At 33.3% G+C, this 21,155-nt stretch overlaps 2 protein-coding genes across 2 annotated transcripts in view; one reads left to right on the forward strand and one right to left on the reverse strand.

The window, feature by feature from the left end:
• The window catches only part of LOC137002221 (zinc transporter ZIP4-like), an 11,516-nt gene extending 1,151 nt beyond the window's left edge, over nt 1-10,365 (reverse strand). The window contains exons 1-10 of the mRNA XM_067361743.1: nt 10,165-10,365; nt 9,054-9,350; nt 8,772-8,961; nt 8,192-8,204; nt 6,719-6,912; nt 5,022-5,194; nt 4,797-4,952; nt 1,565-1,660; nt 1,083-1,137; nt 607-759 (exon numbers count right to left, since the gene is read on the reverse strand). Of these exons, the coding sequence (XP_067217844.1) occupies nt 607-759; nt 1,083-1,137; nt 1,565-1,660; nt 4,797-4,952; nt 5,022-5,194; nt 6,719-6,912; nt 8,192-8,204; nt 8,772-8,961; nt 9,054-9,350; nt 10,165-10,365 (1,528 nt within the window). The remainder of the gene's footprint in view (nt 1-606; nt 760-1,082; nt 1,138-1,564; nt 1,661-4,796; nt 4,953-5,021; nt 5,195-6,718; nt 6,913-8,191; nt 8,205-8,771; nt 8,962-9,053; nt 9,351-10,164) is intronic.
• A 2,081-nt stretch (nt 10,366-12,446) lies between these two features.
• Nucleotides 12,447-16,815, forward strand: LOC137002225 (zinc finger protein OZF-like). The gene is made up of 4 exons (XM_067361749.1): nt 12,447-12,541; nt 12,780-12,862; nt 14,913-14,998; nt 15,162-16,815. The coding sequence occupies exons 3-4, from the start codon at nt 14,941-14,943 to the stop codon at nt 16,040-16,042; spliced, it is 939 nt and encodes a 312-aa protein (XP_067217850.1). The 5' UTR covers nt 12,447-12,541; nt 12,780-12,862; nt 14,913-14,940; the 3' UTR covers nt 16,043-16,815.
• Nucleotides 16,816-21,155: the final 4,340 nt, after the last annotated feature.

The raw sequence follows: 21,155 nt of genomic DNA on the forward strand, positions 1-21,155 counted from the left end.
TATGTATAATAAAAATAAATATAAATTGTAACCAATTAATTTCACTATTTAAATGTAATTATTAATAATACAGGCCTACAGGCTTATTTACTTTATGCAAAATGTGATCCTTTATTTTTTTATGATCTTTTCATGGCAAGTTTTGAGAGTTTCATTACATCTGTTTATGCTGATTTAACCAGGTTGAAATGATTTTTTTTGTTGCATAAAGACTATAAACGATGAGAAATCTCATTTTATGATCCTGAAAGGAAACATGTGTGCAGGAAAACAGAAAAACATGTTTGACTGCAATTCCAGGACATGTGTGTCATTAATATGTTTATGTGGGACATTCCTTCATCCTCACCAGGAAGAGTGAAAGTGTCCTTTGTTTTCTCTTTGTTGTCTTGATTAACCAGTAATGTTACTGTACTGTACATTATGTGCAAGAGTTAATTCAAGAGTATGCAGAAAGCCTTACCATTCAAACTACACATTTCTGTAACTAAACAACATTCACACAACATGGTCTCTCCTCACAAACGTTCATTTTTTAGTTGTTTTCAATGTATTTTCTGCAGCTAGATTAAAGTTATCTCAAATGAAACTACTGAGACGTCTCACCTAACTCGTGTGGAAGCTCATGGCACAGGACGGCCAGCGATGTCGCCAATCCTGAGCGCCACGACACGGAGAACGCAGCGCCCATCGCCAGACCGTCGGTGAAGTTATGGATGCCGTCACCAATGGTGATCATATACGGCAGCAGACGCTTCTCTGAGGGACATGAGGAAGATCAGTTCACTACTGAAGTCTCTTCTGCTCAACAAGGATGCATTTGTGTTATTAAAAATACAGTGAAAACAGTAATATTGTGAAATATTAGTACAATTTAAAATAACTGTTTTCTATATAAATATGTTGTAATTTATTCCAGTGATCAAAGGTGACCTCATAGGATGGTGCGGGTAAAGGTCACTTTAATAACAGGTCAGTTTAAACCCTTAAATGTGACACAAACATGTGATTAACTCTAACTGTGGTGTAATTATTAAAGGTCCAGACGTGTTTAGCACCGAGCGCTGACAGCATTAACTGACCCCGTGTGCTGCTGAACGGCTCCAGGAAGGACTTCCCGTTGTTTTGCTCGTCCACCTGAAATCAATGAAACCCGACAGTATTAATGAGGATTACAGAGGAAGACTGGGACACTTCTGCACTGATAAACTGTTTGATCGTCAAAATAAATCAGACATGTTATGTCATTTTTATAGATATTATGTGAAAAAAAGTTTTTAAAAAATGAATAAGAAAAATCAACTTTTGATACCCAAATTTTAAGGCTAATCTAGAAAATGAGTCAAATATCCATCATTAATTAAACAACCAAAACTCACTTTCTGATTCAGATGGTAATACAAGCTGTAAACCCTAAAATGACCTCATGTTTTCAACAATTACTGTCTGGGTTTGTGAAATATGACTTCACCTGACCTCCTCAGGGAAACGAGTCCTGTTCATCTTGTAGTGTCTGTGTAGTGTTTTGTAACATAATAAAGTCTTGTTTATTGGAGCGTCTCACCAGCTCGTCCTGTGAGGTGGAGGAGTTGTTGTTGCGTCTCCTGCTCTGGAACATCTGCAGAACTTTGCTGTGATCACAGTGATGAGGGTCAGACTCCTACAACACAACAGAGATCATTTAAGGCAAGTCAGTTCATGTGGCGGCCATCTAACTAACATTTTCCAGTCATACAAGTGCACACAGAAACAAAATACAAATAAAAGATAACTATTACAATAACTATATTGGCATCCACACCAAAGGACGAGATCATTCTGATTATTACAAGCGAGCTGCAGTTTTGTTGTCTATCGCTTTAAATGCTCAAGCTCTTTAAAGCAAGAAGGAATCTGATTGGCGTCGTTATCGTTATAGTTGTGGTGTGGACTCCACTTTTGTTTTACATTTAGAAAATATATTGTTATAGTTATCGTCCTTGGTGTGAATGGGCCTTTAATGTCAAAAATCCTTGAAAACAAGATAAATTTACCAAGTCTTTAATATAAGTGCATTTTAACTTCACTGGCTGAGTTTTTTTCTCTCTAAGTATAAATGAGTTAAAAACAGGTAAAAACACACCAGTGCAGTAAAAATTATTCATATTTTGTGAAAACTATGATTACGCTGTGCATTTTTATGATTCTTTGATAATAAAAGTTCAAAATAACAGTATTTATTTGAAATAGAAGTATTTTTTTAACATTTTAAATGTCTTTTCTGTCACTTTTAGTCAATTTAATGCATTCTTGCTGAATAAAAGTATTAATTTCTTTTTTTAAAATCCAGTCCTTTGAACGGTAATGTGCGCTTATTAAAACAACATCAATTCTTAATATCTCTTGCAATGTTGCTTCTCAATATCATGCTGAATTTATCTTGCTTTAAGGGTTTTTACACATTTTAACTGGAAAATAAGACAACATTTCTCCATTGGATTATTTGCAGTGTGCACTGGAGTTCTATATAGAATCCTAGAGTTCTAGATTCAATTTTAATGTCAAAAAGATGTCAAAAACATTCTATATAAATGTCTATATAAAGAGAATCTTTGTCAAAAAGATTCTATATAAGGAGAAATGTCTATATAAGGAGAATCTTTATGTCAAAAAGATTCTATATAAGGAGAAATGTCTATATAAGGAGAATCTTTGTCAAAAAGATTCTATATAAGGAGAAATGTCTATATAAGGAGAATCTTTATGTCAAAAAGATTCTATATAAGGAGAAATGTCTATATAAGGAGAATCTTTGTCAAAAAGATTCTATATAAGGAGAAATGTCTATATAAGGAGAATCTTTATGTCAAAAAGATTCTATATAAGGAGAAATGTCTATATAAAGAGAATCTTTGTCAAAAACATTCTATATAAATGTCTATATAAAGAGAATCTTTGTCAAAAAGATTCTATATAAGGAGAAATGTCTAAATAAGGAGAATCTTTATGTCAAAAAGATTCTATATAAGGAGAAATGTCTATATAAGGAGAATCTTTATGTCAAAAAGATTCTATATAAGGAGAAATGTCTATATAAAGAGAATCTTTGTCAAAAACATTCTATATAAATGTCTATATAAAGAGAATCTTTGTCAAAAAGATTCTATATAAGGAGAAATGTCTAAATAAGGAGAATCTTTATGTCAAAAAGATTCTATATAAGGAGAAATGTCTATATAAGGAGAATCTTTATGTCAAAAAGATTCTATATAAGGAGAAATGTCTATATAAGGAGAATCTTTGTCAAAAAGATTCTATATAAGGAGAAATGTCTAAATAAGGAGAATCTTTATGTCAAAAAGATTCTATATAAGGAGAAATGTCTATATAAGGAGAATCTTTATGTCAAAAAGATTCTATATAAGGAGAAATGTCTATATAAAGAGAATCTTTGTCAAAAACATTCTATATAAATGTCTATATAAAGAGAATCTTTGTCAAAAAGATTCTATATAAGGAGAAATGTCTAAATAAGGAGAATCTTTATGTCAAAAAGATTCTATATAAGGAGAAATGTCTATATAAGGAGAATCTTTATGTCAAAAAGATTCTATATAAGGAGAAATGTCTATATAAGGAGAATCTTTGTCAAAAAGATTCTATATAAGGAGAAATGTCTATATAAGGAGAATCTTTATGTCAAAAAGATTCTATATAAGGAGAAATGTCTATATAAGGAGAATCTTTGTCAAAAAGATTCTATATAAGGAGAAATGTCTATATAAAGAGAATCTTTGTCAAAAAGATTCTATATAAGGGGAAATGTCTATATAAGGAGAATCTTTGTCAAAAAGATTCTATATAAGGGGAAATGTCTATATAAGAAGAATCTTTGTCAAAAAGATTCTATATAAGGGGAAATGTCTATATAAGGAGAATCTTTGTCAAAAAGATTCTATATAAGGAGAAATGTCTTAAATGATTGCATAACACTTTCATGTTTAACAGGTTATTTCAATTTTTTTCTACTGATAAAGTATGTTTACAGGCTGTTTAATCCATAAAATTTAAGTAAAATTAAAAATGAACAAAAATTAAAATAAATCCATAAAATGATCCCATGATTGGAACCCATATATGAAGTGCTTGACCCTTTAAAGAGTTAGTTAACCTAAAAATGAAAATTATGTCATTTATTACTCACCCTCATGTCGTTTCAAACCCATAAGAACTTTGTTCATCTTCGGAACACAAATTAAGATATTTTGATGAAATCCAAGAGATTTTTGACCTCCCTATAGACAGCATAACCACTTTCAAGTCCCAGAAAGGTAGTAAAGACATTGTTAAAATAGTCAACATGGCTACAGTGGACCTTAATGTTATGAGGCGACGAGAATACTATTTTTGTGTAAAAAAAAAAAACCCAAACTAACAACTTTATTCAACAAATTAAGATAAAATTAAAATAATGAGCCGGCGTTTACTACATGAACAGCGTTGGAGACAAGACATTGTTGAATAAACATTCTGCACAAAACATTAGGTTTACCATAAGGTTGAACCACTGCAGTCAAGTTGACTATTTTAACTGTCTACTACTTTTCTGGGCCTTATGACATTGCTGTCTATGGGGGGTGGGGTTCAAAAAGCTCCCAGATTTCATCAAAAATATCTTAATTTGTGAACAAAGGTCTTACAGGTTTGGAACGACATGAGGGTGAGTAATCAATGACAGACATTTCATTTTTGGGTGAACTAACCCTTTAAGCTTCTATATAGAAGCTTTTCTTCTATCTGCAGACTCAGTCACTCACTCCGTCCTGATGACCGTGTCGAGTGATGATGGAGAATATGGCTTCCATCAGAAAGAAGACATAGATGCCACCAACGACCACTAGGAGTTTGTAAAGATAGTCGAGGTTCTCCTCCTCATGATTGTGTCCATCTTCATGACCATGAAGACCTAAAAACTACAGTCACAAAGCAATGAGAACAATGAACGAACTCCATCCCATTCAGATATTTTTAAATCTGCCTACCGAAGGAATCAAATGCAGAAGAGCGTCGCCTGTGAGGGACCCGACAGCGAGGCTGATGCAGAACTGGATGCACATCTGAAACACCTGCGTGCACCTGGAGAACAGCAGCACCACGATCCCAAACATGGCCATCAGACAGACGATGATGTTAGCGAGGGTGGCATATCCATATCCTGGGCACAAAGGGCTCATTGAGTGATTGTATAAAGAGATCACTGTCTGTGTTATTCACAGGTGTGACCGGTTTTTTGTAAACATACTTCTCCAGGAAGAGTAGTTAAAATAATTGATCACAGCGTTCAGGAATATTTCTGGTTTCCTTGTTCTTTTGTGGTCAAGAGACTGATGCAAACAATAAGATGCCAACAAGAATTAATACTGTAGTAGAACCAGAACAGCAACCTGTCATGTATCATTGTGTATAAAGTGTCATGTTTCTGATACAGGAACTGAATGTAAGAGCTCATCTAAACATTCACTATCACTAAAACTTACATATAATAGAAAAGCTGTACTTAGAGTATTTTTAATACGTTTTTCACATTGAAGTTGTTGCCATTAGACACTACTGTTAAAAGTTTGGGGTTTGTAAGATTTTTTAATGTGTGTGTTGTGCTCATCAAAGCTGCATTTATTTAATCAAAAATACAGTAAAAACAGTAAAAAAATTTTACACTTTAAAATAACTTTTTACTATTTGAATATATGTTAAAACGTAATTTATTCCTGTGATTAAAGCTGAATTTTCAGCATTAAACCAAGATAAACCAGTCTTCACTGTCACATGATCCTTCAGAAATCATTCTGATATGCTGATATGATGCTCAAGAAACATTTCTGATTATTATCAATGTTATTATTATTATCAAAAAAGTTGTTCTGCTTCATATTCTTGTAAAAAATTTGACTTTTTTCAGTATGTATTTGAAATAGAATCTTTTGTAACACTATAAATGTCTTCACTGTCTTTTTTGATCAATTTAATGCGTATTTTCTGAAATAAAATATGTACATAGTAGTGACCAATATAAATATTGTCCACACAGATTAATATATATATGTATATATATATATATATATATATATATATATATATATATATATATATATATATATATATATATATATATATATATATATATTTAAATATCTGGCATTATAGCCTTGCACAGAAGTCTTTTAGTTAATCTTGTTTAGTTTCAAATTCAATTGAAAGCCTAGATTTTAACACACATTTTTCTCTTTTCAGATGTTGATTATATTTTGACTTTACACTTAATTTCTGTAATTTCGAATATTATATTTGCGATCATTAAAATGTCTTATTTATATAATGGTATGGCGTCAACCATTGGAAAACCCATATTGGTTTAAGCACTATATTGATGTTTGTCACTCCCATCTTTTTTTTTTTTAATAATTGATAACAGTTCCACTATGTCAGAAAGGACATGGAGAAACTATTTAAAGAGCATCTTGCTGAGCAAATTGCTATAGTTGCTACAGTTAGTTAAACTGACATATTTATTGCAGCTCCCTCAATAATAAAACATTCAGCTGAAGGAAACTTGAGCACTTTGTTTCTACATGAGTATGTTTCTGGACTTTATATTGATATAGTCATAAGCCTGTCTATGCCATGCATCTCAGACTAATAGTTCAGTGCTGATCTGATGGTGTAAACAGACGTCACTCACTCTCAGCGGTGCTCAGAGAATCAGGGGTCACGTGTGTGAAACTGATCTCAGAACAGCCTCCGCTGAGGATCTGCTGAATCAGAGCAGGACTGAGCTGAGTGAACTGATCTCTGGTCAGTGATGAAGAGTTCAGCTGGTAGATCCTCAACAGGTCTTCAGCGCTGAAACACATCTGTAGACAAAACAACCAGAAACTATTTGAGACAAGCACATTTTTGTATGCAAATATATTAATATTTGGCTTCAGTTACTTTAATTTTTCTGATAAGCATGCATGCATTAGTGTGTACTATTCCCTGATTTATTAGTTGCATGGATGTCAAAGGACTATTTAGATGGGATGGCGTGAGATTTAAAAAAAAATAAAAAAATAAAAATCTATATATGCATTTTAGATGCATGGTTTAATATTTCAACTGTTGTCTCTTTCAGTTTTCACTCAAAAAATTTTAACAAAAATTGAGCACTTGGACTCAGATTGCACTGTATGTCATAATATCCACCAAGAGAGCAAAGCATCAATTATTCATGTAAATATGTCATGTTAAGGGCCTCAAAATTATGTCTTGCTCAGCTGAATAATTGCTCTCCTCATCAAAATCTAAATGATTAGAGTCCTATAGCATGTAAAGATTTCCCATGATGCCCCACACAAACACTGCTGTGTCTTACCGTATCCCAGCTGCTGTTATTATGGTGATCTTCCTGATGATTTTCCTCCTGATGAGGATCAGCATCAAGGTGAGCATCATCGTGATCATCTTCTGCTCCACCCAGATTCAGTGTCTTCAGAAGCTCCTCAAAATCTGAGTAACAATGGCAAAGTTTAAAATATTAAAATAGAGCACAAATGTTCAGCTTTAAACCAAATATTGTAAATATATGCATAGAAGTGAAAATCTAAAGAACATTAATAGGTATTAAAACATACTTATACTACAATCAGGAGAACCTTTTTAAGTTCATATTAATGTTTTTGCTATAGCCAGTGTTATGAGATTGATTCCCAGGGAATGCATAACGTATACTTTGAATGCAGAAGAAAATGCTTTGAATAAAAGCATCTGCTAAATGCAAAAACATAAATGTAGAACACAGAAACCTAAACACTGATCTAAAGAACCTTTTATGATTTTTATATATATTTGCTGTAAAAAGTGGAAAAAACACCATTTCTATATGACCTGAGCAGAATTATTATAGTTAACAAAAAAGAAAACTAAAACCATAAAAAAATTTGAAAAAAAAAAAAAAATTTGATTCACTTGATATTAAATAAACATTAACTGAAATAAAATAAATATAAAAAACCTTAAACTTATTTTTAATTCAACCAAGGCAACATTTCTCATTTTCATTTAGTATAAATCATGTTTTTTATTATAACTGGAACTAAAACCATGAAAAAAAGACATTTTACTTTAAATAAAATAAAATGTTTACATTTTTTTATATTTTATTTCAGCTAGTTACCAAGACAAACTTTCTCCTTTTTTTATTCAGTTTAACTTGATGTACTAAAATAACTAAAACTGAAATAAAAAAATCATAAAAACTATATACATACATTTAAAAAAAACAACAACAAAAAAAGACAAAAACACAGCAAAATTACTAAAACTTTAACTGAAATGAAAATGGAAAATATAAACAACATCTATTTCAAAACTAGTAATAAAAATATAATAGTATCTCAATGATGCTAAAATATCACTGGTTTAGTTTGAAGTAAAACTGAAATAAAAATGAATAAAAGCCATATAGACATTTTTATAAACAATAAAAAAAGCTAATAAAAAAGATAAAAACACAAAATTACTAAAACTTTAACTTAAATGAAAATGAACATGGAAAATGTATGAAATATGAATAAAAACTATAATAGTATATTAATGATACTAAAGTAACACTGCTCTTAAAAATAACTTTCACTGGTGTGATTCTGTTTATTCAGCTTGATTCAACCATTTTAAATAATTTTTTTTACTTCAATGAAATCAAATGTTCCCACATGAAACTCATTGTCAGGTTAGTGTAACATCATCAGTCATACCATGAAGCGTGAGGTTATCAGAGCCGAAATGGCTGAAGATGTAATCCAGAAAGTACTGCTGCTCAGGAAGAACATGAGATCTCACACAGTCTCCACGCAGGACGTGATACAGGACGCTTCCCAACACGGCATCCAGCTCTACGTGATGATCTCCGCTCTCTTCCAGGATGTTGTCCAGAGAGAGACAAGACTAAAATGTGCAGACAAATGACAGATGTGTGTCAAAACCATGATAATGAAAGATTACAACTTTTATTTTAAACCTGAAAATCCATTACTGACCTCATGTGTGTCGGGCTGATAGTGTTTTTCCATCTCATCAAACAGCTTCTCCAAACCCTGATATTCTGGGATCCCCTCGTGAGGAGGACGGCTGGTGTCGTTGAGGTCTGAGATGTTTTGGATGAAGTGATGCGTCTCTGTGGCCCAGCGTCCCTCCCGTACGGCTCTGCAGGTCTCCATCGGATCGCTCAGGAACAGACAGAGCGCAGGAGCCAGCGTGAAGAAATCCTCCATCTGGAGCTGCTGTGAGCTGCTGGAGTTACTCAACATCTGCTGAAGACCTTCAACAGACAGACACTGAATACAGCAGAGAGAGAGAAGAGAGATAAGAAAGCTTATATTAGTTTAATTTTGCCTTTAACAAATGCAAAGGTACTCATGTGATCTCATATAAAATGTGCTTAGTCGTCATGAAAATGAAGTCACAATGCAATCTCATAATTATCCTTGAATAGGCTTCATTTTCTGTTTTCATTTTAGGGTAAAATATGATCTGTTCTTGACATATTGCATGAGATGCTTCTTTGTCTCTTGTTCAAAACAGATTTATAACACAGATTATATAGTGTCAATATTCTTTCTTTCTGGCAAAAAAAAAATTCTAATTGGTGTAACTGTCGGGAGACTGAAAAAATAAAAGTAATTAAATGTCTGAAATTCTGGAAAAAGTAATGTTGGTATAAGAAGTTTGAAAAAAAAAATATTTTAATACTTTTGAATGTAATAATATTGTTTTAAATTATTAATAATATTCTGAAAACTTTGGTCCAAATATAAAAACAATCACAATTTTGTTTTGAAAAAAGATCCCTGCAGACATTCACGACTGTATGTCAGTGAAATATCAAATTCTTTGTCTTTTTATGAACACGCCAAAAGCAAAACTTAAAAATAAAAAAATAAAAAAAATAAAAATCATACAAAATACTTTTTGTTAATAGGCTAATACAGTTTTTATACTGTATTACTATATCTTAAATCATGGTAAACAAACAGTATTTGTAACATTATTATTATTATTCGATTTTATTTTATTTTTTTTACTGTATGTTGACATCCCTTTAATCGTCATTTACTCGATTCCCCCAAAGGTTCCTCACATTCGTCTTACCTTTCCACACGACACAGCGGAGCAGTTGACGCGGTTCTCCAGCCGCTCAAACACCGACAGAAGCGCATCTTCTGTGAGGAACTCTTCACCTGGAGACACCAGATCCACAACTCTCGCGAAAATGTCCTTTTTACCGCCACGCGCTGCTGTACACAGACTGAGGCAGGTGACACAGAGAAATAAGAGCCCTGTAGTCTCCATAATCTGTGTTTTCCTGAAACTTGTTGTGGTGACTGACTGTCTTTAGTCCTCACACACGCCTGAGCATCTGAGTTCCTCACAGGTAATCATGTAGGCTACCTGTTCAGGTAGAAGCTCCACACTAAACGCTGATTGGTTCCCTTCACCTCAGCAAAAATGATTAGGACAGGGACTAATATTGGATAGAAAAAAATAATATGATAATACAATTAAAATTAAATTATAATTATATTGAAACAATGTGATGTAATGTTCCTCTATGAAAAGAACGAAAGTTGATCATTTCAGTCGTTGTCACTGCTGGCTTAAGGATGTTTTTTGGAACAGTGTAGCTGATTTATTATTCTACTGTAGGCTATATTGGACGTCTGTTCAACAGCTAATGTAAATGTCGCCCCCTTTAGGGTGTGCAAGTATCTGACAGTACATAAAAAATGTTCATGTGTAAAAATTATTCTTCAAAAATTGCAATTGCAAATTAAACAAATGCATTCAGTATGCTCCATAATGAAAACGTCCTCAATTCCCCCCCAAAAAAAAAAATTATATATATATATATATATATATATATATATATATATATATATATATATATATATATATATATATATATATATATATTTTTTTTTTTTTTTTTTTTTTTTTTTTTGTCTAATTAGTATTTTTGTAGATATTTTGTGTTATATACAGTAAGTGTGATAGGCTGTTATGTAAGTGCACTGCACATAGAACAAGTCTTAAACGAAATTCACTCTGCAAGAAAATTGTAAAAATAAAGTTTAACTGAAATGAATACTCCACTTTAATGAATCAAATTTATATAACAAACATTTTACAAGAAATACTATATATCTTGACAGCAATAAAGTATGTTAATTTAAGTTAATTAATAAATTATTTGCTGACAATTGCCAAAGACCCTTTACATTTTAAAGCTGATGTTGTGTGCAAAAGACTGGTTAAAGCTGCTAAAAGCAAACAGTACAGAACTTTTTATTTATTTATTTATCTATTTATTTTATTCATATTTATTTTTTTTATTAAATTTCAAAAATACAAAACAAGTCATTATGTTCTCAAGACATTAAACAAAAAATGTTTATCCACATAAGAATGCAATAATTACATAAAATAAATAAAATTGAAATTAAAAGGGAACACAAACATATTAAATTCATTTGGCCACACCACACTGTCATCATATGACGTCATAGGCAGTCAAATTCTGCTAGAGAGTCAAAATAATATTGTTGAACGTAAAGTTTTAATCACAATCAATCACAGAAAGTTTTCATCAGGCCGTTCTCAAGGAAGAGAAGAGCTCACTCACCATGACTCTTAAGATTTATTTGTAAACTGTGGGAGGCTGATTTTATGCAATTCCTGATTTAACAAAAAAAAAAAAGAAAAAAGAGTAAAGGCGCCAGAAGTTACAAGCTGATCTTCTACAATAAAAAAAAAAAAAAAAGTTTTGCAATTTTACTTTTTTTGCCATTAGCTTGATGTTGTAAATGCTGAAATTAAGTTTTATTTAAGTGGTTTTATGCATGAAATTTAAAATCAACTTATTGTTTCCTTAAAATGATACATTTTCTCAGTTTAAACATTTGATATGTCATCTCTGTTGTATTCTGAATAAAATATTGAAATCTGAAACTTCCACATCATTGCATTCTGTTTTTATTTCACAAATTGTACAGTGTCCCAACTTTTTTGGAATCGAGTTTGTATATTGAATTGAATAGACATTTAAAAATTACAGCTTCTATATATATACAACAAAATTTAAAAGCATAACATATGAACATATGTATTTATTTTATTGTCATCTGTCATCTAAGAGGACGTTTTCTATGCTATAATTTCTGTAATAAAATACATATGTGATATCTTATTAAAAAATTACCATCAAACAAACAATATAATTCTTAATCTCAGTGACTAAAGATTACTTATTAAATAAAAATATTTAAAAAATTATTTCACCACCACCAAATAGGTGGCGATGTGTACGATGTGTGTATGTGAAGTAGGCTATGTAAACCGCCATTAAACAAAAGAAGAAGAAGGAAGTAGAATGAAGCAGAATGGCGCGCTTTTTCTGTTTCCATGGTGAATCATTTGTCGCTCTGTTGGCTGAACTTACTCCCGGGTTTTTGAAACCAACATACCTCGAGTAAGTAAGGTTTGGGTTAAACAACCGAGAGTTCAGGGTATGTGACGGTAAATTAACCTCGCTTTCTGGAATAAACCCCTGATAGACCGTGTTCTGACCAGTCAGCTTTTCAGTAGCAAGACATTTGTTTAATTTATGTTTAATACTTACTTTGCTACGAAGCCGTATGAATTATGAGCTATAACCGTTGTGATTCCGTTGCTTTCATTTAAAATAAATAATAATCTGATAAAACCAGAAAAGACCGTGTTCCCGACCGGATTCATTTCAGAGTTGCTACAGAATCAAAATCGCCGCGGGGTTGACGTCTCGTTTTTGCAGGTGAGGAAATTTATTTCCATTTGTTAACTTATATTTTTGATCTGTTTAATGAAATGTATTCTTAAGTAGTCAGTTGTTGCTTTTTGTCAGATAACATTTGGGCTGGTAATCAAAAAAGTGCACTGACAGAAGTTACGCTAGGTTTTAGCATTGGATAGTCATTATTACTCATTAAAGAGTTAGTTCACCCCAAAATTATTTTTTGTAGCTAATTACTCACCCTCATCTCGTTCCAAACCTGTAAGAACCTGTAAGAAGTTCATCTTTGGAACACAAATTAAGATATTTTTGATGAAATTTGAGAGGCGTTTTTTCCCCCGTAGAAAGCAAAGTAATTACCACAAAAAGTATTCTTGTCGCTCCATTGAACCACTGTAGTCACGTTGACTATTTTAACAATGTGTTTGCTACTTTTCTGTTCCTTGATAGTGGTAATGTTGCTTTCTATGGGGGATGAATTTTGTTTTATCACAAATATCTTAATTTGTTAAACATGCTTTGTCATATATCATAACTATTCAGTGTCTTCAACCATATAATGTTATTTTAGGATTCAGACATTTAAATACACATAAGTACTATAAAATATATATATATTTAACGTTTGTTAAATACACACTGAGCGATTATAAATTGGTGACGTGTTTTATAGTTTTCCCTGTTCTTCTCCCACTTTACCTGTCACTTACTTTCATGTATTTCAGGAGAAGCGGATGAATTTACATGATGTAAATCTGACAGATCCGATTCTCTGAATTGCAGTGCAAACTACCATTGCAGTGCCCATTATGCGTTATAGATCAACTAACATGATCCGTATAAATGTTTTTAAATGACAAACGCATACACTTACACATATTTGAAAATCTAAATATCAGATAGTTCATGATATAGGTAACAAGTTTATGAATATTTTGAATAAAATGGGAAAAGTTAAATGAAAGTGATACATCTGTTGTACAACACTATTGTGGCTGCGGTGTGTCACGTGACAAGCATCATGCATTGCCAAAGCAATAAGATGATGATACGTTCTAAAATAACAGTTGCCTTAAAGCATTAGTTTACCCAAAAATGAAATTTCTGTCATTAATTACTCACCCTCATGTCACTCCAAACCTGTAAGATCTTCATTCAAGATATTTTTAATGAATTCCAAGAGTTTCTACCCTCAATAGAAAGCAATTTAAAAAATTACCACATTCAAGGCCCAGAAAGGTACTAAAGACATCATTAAAATTTAACGTGACTACAATGGTTCAAACTTAATGTTATGAAGTGACGAGAATACTTTTAGTGTGCAAAAACAAAACAAAAATAATGACTTTATTCAAAAAATTCATCTTTCCCCTGTTATTTTCCTACGCTCTTTTCGTTGCACCGCTTCCAGGATCTACGTCCGAAGACGTAGACACGGAAACACTGAACTGCGTTAACTGCACACAAGTCTGACAGAAGAATTTGTTGAATAAAGTCATTATTTTTTGTATTTGTGCAGTATTCTCGTCGCTTCATAACATTAAGGTTGAACCACTGTAGTCACGCTGACTATTTAAACTATGTCTTTAATACCTTTTTGGACCTTGAATGACTGTAATTACGTTGCTTTCTATGCATTCATCAAAAATATCTTGATTTGTGTATCAAATGAAGATCTTACGGGTGTGGAATGACATGAGGGTGAGTAATTAATGACAAAATTTAATCTTTGGGTGAACTAAACCTTTAAAAAAACCACACTAAGGCCTCGGTTAGAATATTTTAAGCTAAAAAAACATGTTTGATCCAACTTTTATTTTTTTAAATTACTAACATTTTGCAAATTCTGCAAGAACTATTTAAATATTTAATTTGACAGTAGAAGATAAAGATAAACTCAAATCATGGAATTGTCTCTAATTGACTCGTTGATCAAAACACTTAAAGCCGGGTAATTGTAAGTGTGATGATCATCTGCTAAATGACCAACAGCAGCACAGTTCACACCTTAAGCCACTCCCACAGCCATTCATGAGAGTTTAAGCTTGGGAATATTCACATCTTCCCACAGGAGAAACTACTGACAGACTTTTGTAAAGATGGCTTTTGAGGAAGAACCCTGCAGAAAGAGAGATGAAGATCCAGAGCAACAAACAGGTTGGTGTTTTCCTTCATTCTCTTTAACGACTGCCGAGGAACAATAAGATGAAAACTTGGATTGAGATACTAGTCAATAGTTTTGCTAAACACAAGCACACATATATTTCTGTTTGTTCTCATTTGGCTTTCTTTAATTTTGAGAATTTTATGTTGATTTTAGACTCGATGAAAGTGAATGAAGACAAACCGCATCAGTATGAAAATGGAAATGCTGCCATTTCGCAGACTGAAAAGAGTTTCACACAAACGCAAGCTCCAACATCTGGTTTCAAATGGCCTTTTGCTTGCTCAGAATGTGGAACGACTTTCATGCGTAAAAACAACTTAAAGAATCACATGAAAATCCACACTGTAGAAAATCTGTTCTCGTGCAATCAGTGTGGAAAGACTTTCACTCTGATAGGACGCTTGAATGTGCACATGAGAACTCACCCCGAAGAAGGAATTCTTACCTGCTCTGAGTGTGGAAAGAAATTCGGCAATAAAGCAAACTTCAATTTGCACGTGAAATCTCATGCCGAAGAAAATATGTTCAAGTGCACACAGTGTGAAAAGAAATTCAGATCCAAAAGTCACTTCAAAAAGCATCTGCTTATTCACAACAAGGAGAAGTCTTTCAGATGTGATGTGTGTGATAAATCATTTAATGTGGAATTTTACTTGAAGAGACATTTAAATGTTCATGCTGGCGTGAAGCCTCACATTTGTTCCTATTGTGGAAAGAGGTTTTCAGATCGACAAGGTTTAACAGGGCATGAGCGTTTTCATTCCGGTGTTAAACCTCATTTGTGCTTTGACTGTGGGAAGACCTTCACTACATTGAGAGACTTAAAAGTACATGAGAGAATTCATAATGGAGAGAAACCGTACAAGTGCTCACTCTGTGAAAAGAGTTTCGCTCAGATAACAGCCTTAAAATCTCATGCCAGAGGTCATATTGAAAAGAAGCCGCACAAGTGCTCTTCATGTGGGATGAGTTTCAGCCGATCGTCTATTCTAGATCTTCATAAGAGAAAGCATTGCTCAGAGTTATCTAAGTGATTAGAATTCATGTTCAGATCCATCAGGCAAAAATTTTAATTGGAAGAAATCTTAAATTTAATGTAAGGTGAAAATGCCTCAAATTTAGTATGAATGCTTCTGTTAAAATGACAAATATGCGTTTACCTATTTTATTCACTCATGGTTAAAAGGTTTTAGCTGTAATTACTTAAGTTCTGTCATAAAACAAAATGTTTGACTGACTTATGTTAAAAGTGCATTGTCTCAACATAAAAAGCAATGCAGTTTTATTATATTGCCAAGGTGTACCTATACGGTTAGGTGAAGAAGATTGTTGTTCAACAATGGAGATTGTGGGATTTTATGTTGGGGGGAGAGAGGATAGTAAAACTAAGTGTCTCCATAATCTCTGTCTGGTTGTTAAGAGGTGATGTGCTATTATTAGGCATAATATTAATGTCATTCATTGTATCTATAGCCACTTGCATTGTGTTACATCAAAAATATGTTGCAGCAATAAAAACAAGCATCTTGTATATTTTGAGTGACTTAAGTTATGAACACATTTACTCCAGTTTAAATGAAATGGCTTGAACATTGTATCCATAGTTATTAATTAAGCCTCCAGTATTAATTCTTTTGAAAGAAAAAGTGGGACATATATATTCCCTTCATTGTTGATGTCTTTGGAAAATTAAAAAGTGCATTTTACTCTCCTTATGAGTCTATATTTGAGAATATTAGAATGGGAATCGGATATTTAAGACGTGTTTTAGTAATTTAAATGATTCAACAGTGATTACAAAATGAACTTTCTGAACTGTGGTATGGTTTACGTTCATGTAATAAAAAAAGAAATAAAAGTGATGTTGTTCTATTTATTGTCTCCATTGACCAGATTTGTATGTAGTCTCTATCCTCAGAATAATGTTTTTGTATATGAATTTGACAACAGTTTGACTTGGCGCTAGTTTTTATTTCAACCACGTGATTATTTTGAGCCCATCATGGTTCTCAAATCATGGAATTTTTTCTTAATGACTGAGCAAAAAACTTTTAACTGGATAATTAAGATGACTATTGTGTGATGATGATCTGCTAAATGAGCAACAGTCACCTTCAATACACACCTTCAGTGTGAAGCTGCTTCCACAGTCTTCTCACACGACTACTATTGACATGCTGTTGTAAAGATTTTGAGGAAGAACCCTGCAGAATAAAAGATGAAGACGGAGAAGAAAAAAAAAAATCAGTGCTTCTTTATAAAACATAAAACCCCAAAGCCCCCAGCGATGAACCACTGAACAAGCATCTATGATTTTTACCTGATCTCTAATTCAATTTTTAAAAAATAAGTATTTGTATAATTAAAAGAACATTGAGACGTTTGTATAGAAAGGAATAATGGTATTTAATTGGCCTGTTTTGCTGAGCCACCCATAGAACAAACAAAAGCCATGAAAATTGATAAAAGAACACATAATAATATTTAATTATATTAGGTGGTTAGCATAGACTGTAAAAAAAAAAAACATGGACGTAGTGTCCGTGACGTCACCCATAGAGTTCTGAACAGTTTTGACGCGTAAATGAGGCCGCGGCCATCTTAGCTGCGCGTCACCGCACGTCACTCCCGGATAACTGAAAATGGGCAAAGAGGCGGGGAGGTGGTTTGAGCTGATGTGATTGGTTGCTGAAACCACACCCGCCTAGCTCGACATGACCATGTTAGCAGCAAAGGAGCTATCTATTTAGATACTATCTAAATTATTAATAAAGATAAGTTTTATCATCAGAAAGTTCTAAACGTTTACTGTCAATCTACGGTGTTTTTTTAAGATATAGATGCTCCAACACCAGTAATTTGTGTTGGGTGTGCAAATAACAACATGGAAAATTAAAATGGGACTTCATACCTTTATAATAGAGATCACGAGATGAATCCAATCTGTGGCACTTGGGTAAAATATAAATGTCCATTGCAAAACAAAAAACAGTACTTTTTGTCCATGAAATAATGATATATTACCCATTGTTTGCATAACATTTCTTCTTAATGATCTGCTCTCTGTCATCGTTCTTCAAGAAATAATGCAATCTGAGCAGCGTTTATGTTGTAAAACTGTATACGATCGTATCTAACAAACAAATGATCCCGTGTCCAAAGTATATTTTTTCAAAACAGTGCAGCAGTTTTAGTTATAATATCCAAGCAGTGCTGTCAGAGTTGTATATCCTCCTGGTATTGTCATTGTAGTAAATCTCGCAATCAAAACTTTCAGCCAATGCCACGATCCAACAACATATTCTGTCTATCTTCCGCATGCATGCACATCTACACAGACACACATCAGTCTTGAATATTATGCAGCAAGCCATATTTTATAATTGTATAAAATAATCGAGCACAAATACGGCTGAGATGCCAAATTCAGCGGCTGGAATTAACTGAGGTAAAGTGACGGCTCACAGACAGCAGCGGCATCTACCTGTCACTCAAGTGACCACGCCCTTAATTATGCAGAACTTTAAGGCTTAATATAATTTAAAAGAATGAGTTAGAAAAAAATTCACCCCCCTCACAGTTGTCATGAAGGGCAAAATTAGCAGTATAGACCAAAACCACAATTTGAACCAACTTGTAAACATGTTTTTTTCTGCTGTAAACTTGGCCAATTTAACATGGAACTCAATGAGATTCTGCTCTCTTTTGGAGCCTGTCCCTAGCGGCCAGTCGATGAATCGCAGTTTAAGTCACTTCCGTGTTGGCTTCACGAGAGACTATTGCTGCGTCCCAATTCGCCTACTTATACTACGTCCTAAAAGTATGTACTGTTTTTGTAAAGAAAAAGTACATACTTTTGAGGGTGTAGTAGAAAAGTATGCAAATTTTGGGACATACTACCTCGTCATAACAGCGTCTTTAACGGACGTTCTGTTGCTTAGTTACTCAACCAGTAACTGTTTAAACTACCCTGTCAATCATCTTGTCACAGCTAAAATCCTCCACATTGAATTAAATTTATTATCCTGCCAGTCATGGGTCTTTCGTGCAGAGAACTCTCCTCATCTTTGCATCAGGGGCGGAGCCCACCCAGATCGACAGCTTGCCCACCCAGTCAGATCCAAGGAAATATATATATATATATATTAGCCTATATGGGCGTCGGAACCATTGTAACTATTGTACTTTTTAAGACCAATATATTGGACCCACTCACTTTTACCGTCTCTAATTCAGCATTTGTCTAATCCCCCCCAGGTGATGCTACTCCACAAACCACCAACAGAACATAAAAAATATCAAAAATAAAGATAGTTTTTAAAACATCGCCAAGTAAAATGCGTTTATAAAGAAATGTCTCTTTACGACCACAACAAACGCGACACTTTTCAGACGCGCATTCCGATTTCCTCAGCTCCTGGCACAAGTCAAACGAGCGCGGAAGTTGAACAACAGTGAACTGCGGTCAGACGAGATGTTGTCAGGCTATGCCAGTAAAACTCCAATCAGCCGTAGGCCTATAGCTCGAGGCGCGAACTCAAGAATTGCTCGCGCAAATGCGGGGCGCGCGCTGCATATTACTTTAATTAAAGCTTAACTAAAGCGCTAAAGAAACTATTACCAAACATGCGATTAAAGCTGCCTCAAAACTGTGCATGTGCATTTATTGACATGGTTTTAAAGCTATTGTTCTCCAATTTGTTGGCCTTAAAACGTCTTAAAATGCATATATGTACACCAAGGAAATCAAAATTTTCTCAGGGGAGCATGCCCCCCAACCAATACATTTTGTAACCTCAGTAATTATGAAACGCTGCGTACGGCCTGCTTCTTTTCTATCTTTTCTAATTTCTTATCGAATGGAGATGTTTCTTTCTTTTAGGTAGCCTACAATTATTCGCGGTGTTCATTTTTGAGACGCGCACCCTGTTTTTTATTTATTTTATTTTACAAAAGTACAAGGTTTTGTTGTTATTGTGAGCGTACACGAATAAAAGTAGACCATTTGTAGGCTTGACGAAAGACTTGTTGTTTCTGTCATGATGAGGAAAAAATCCATCAGAACGCGCCGGCGCGTTCGTCGGCCAGAGGGATAAAAATAGCCAATTTAGTTTCATATTTATATTTAAACATTAGGCTATAGAGCCTATATTATTTGTTAAATTTCACCTATTGATTATGAAAAGTGAATAGCATGACGGATGTGCAATGTCATGCAGCTGGTCAAACATGAGTTTGTCCACTTCATTAAGTTTTGTTTTATAGTAAGCCTTTCTTTAAAGTGAATTTCGTTTTGTAGAAAGTGTATCTTAATTTCAATCACTGTTTCATCAACCAATTGCCTATATTTAATAAATAGGAAGAAAAACAAAAACGTCGGGTGGCATGTATTTAAGTGCGTTTCTGTGGCCTTTGAATAAGGCTGAAGCAATATTCTGTTTTTATGAATTTCTTAAATAAATAAATAAATAAATAAATAAATAAATAAATAAATAAATAAATAAATATAAATTCATTCGATGAATCCGAACGTAGGCTATGTTTACATGAACGCTAAATAAAGTGATCGGGTTAATGTGTGAGCGTTTGTCACAAGTTTCAAATCAGTAGGCTATTGATTTTTTTTTTTTTTTTTTTTATCGCAAGCTGACTTTTTTGTTATTTTTATTTATCCATATAGCTGCCTGTTACCATGCCAGGTTATTTCCAAATTATTATTATTTTTTTAATCGGTTGGTGCTGTTGGTTCAGGTTTTAACTGCAGTTTTGTCTTGTTCTTATCTCGTAGATTTACTTGAATTGATATTGTCACGTAATATTATATTAAATAACGTAATTTGAACGTGCCATGCCTTGACTTTTTGTGAACTGACGCCATTTAGGGACGGTCCATCATTTTTTCCCCTCCCAAATTAAGCCAGTTGAAAAACACGGGATGATGCGAATTATTCTGGCCCACCCACACTTTTAGAGGCCCACCCACCATCCACTTTCTGCCTCCGCCACTGCTTTGCATAATGATGCATTTAAAAGTTATGACCAAACGCATTGTTATGAAAGTTCACAATGCTGTTGCAGATGAAATATAATGTGGATAACATTTAATAGATATCTTTTTGTCAGGTTAGACACTGCTTATTAATCATT

Source organism: Chanodichthys erythropterus, chromosome 15, assembly GCF_024489055.1.
Source record: "Chanodichthys erythropterus isolate Z2021 chromosome 15, ASM2448905v1, whole genome shotgun sequence".
NCBI lineage: Eukaryota > Metazoa > Chordata > Actinopteri > Cypriniformes > Xenocyprididae > Chanodichthys > Chanodichthys erythropterus.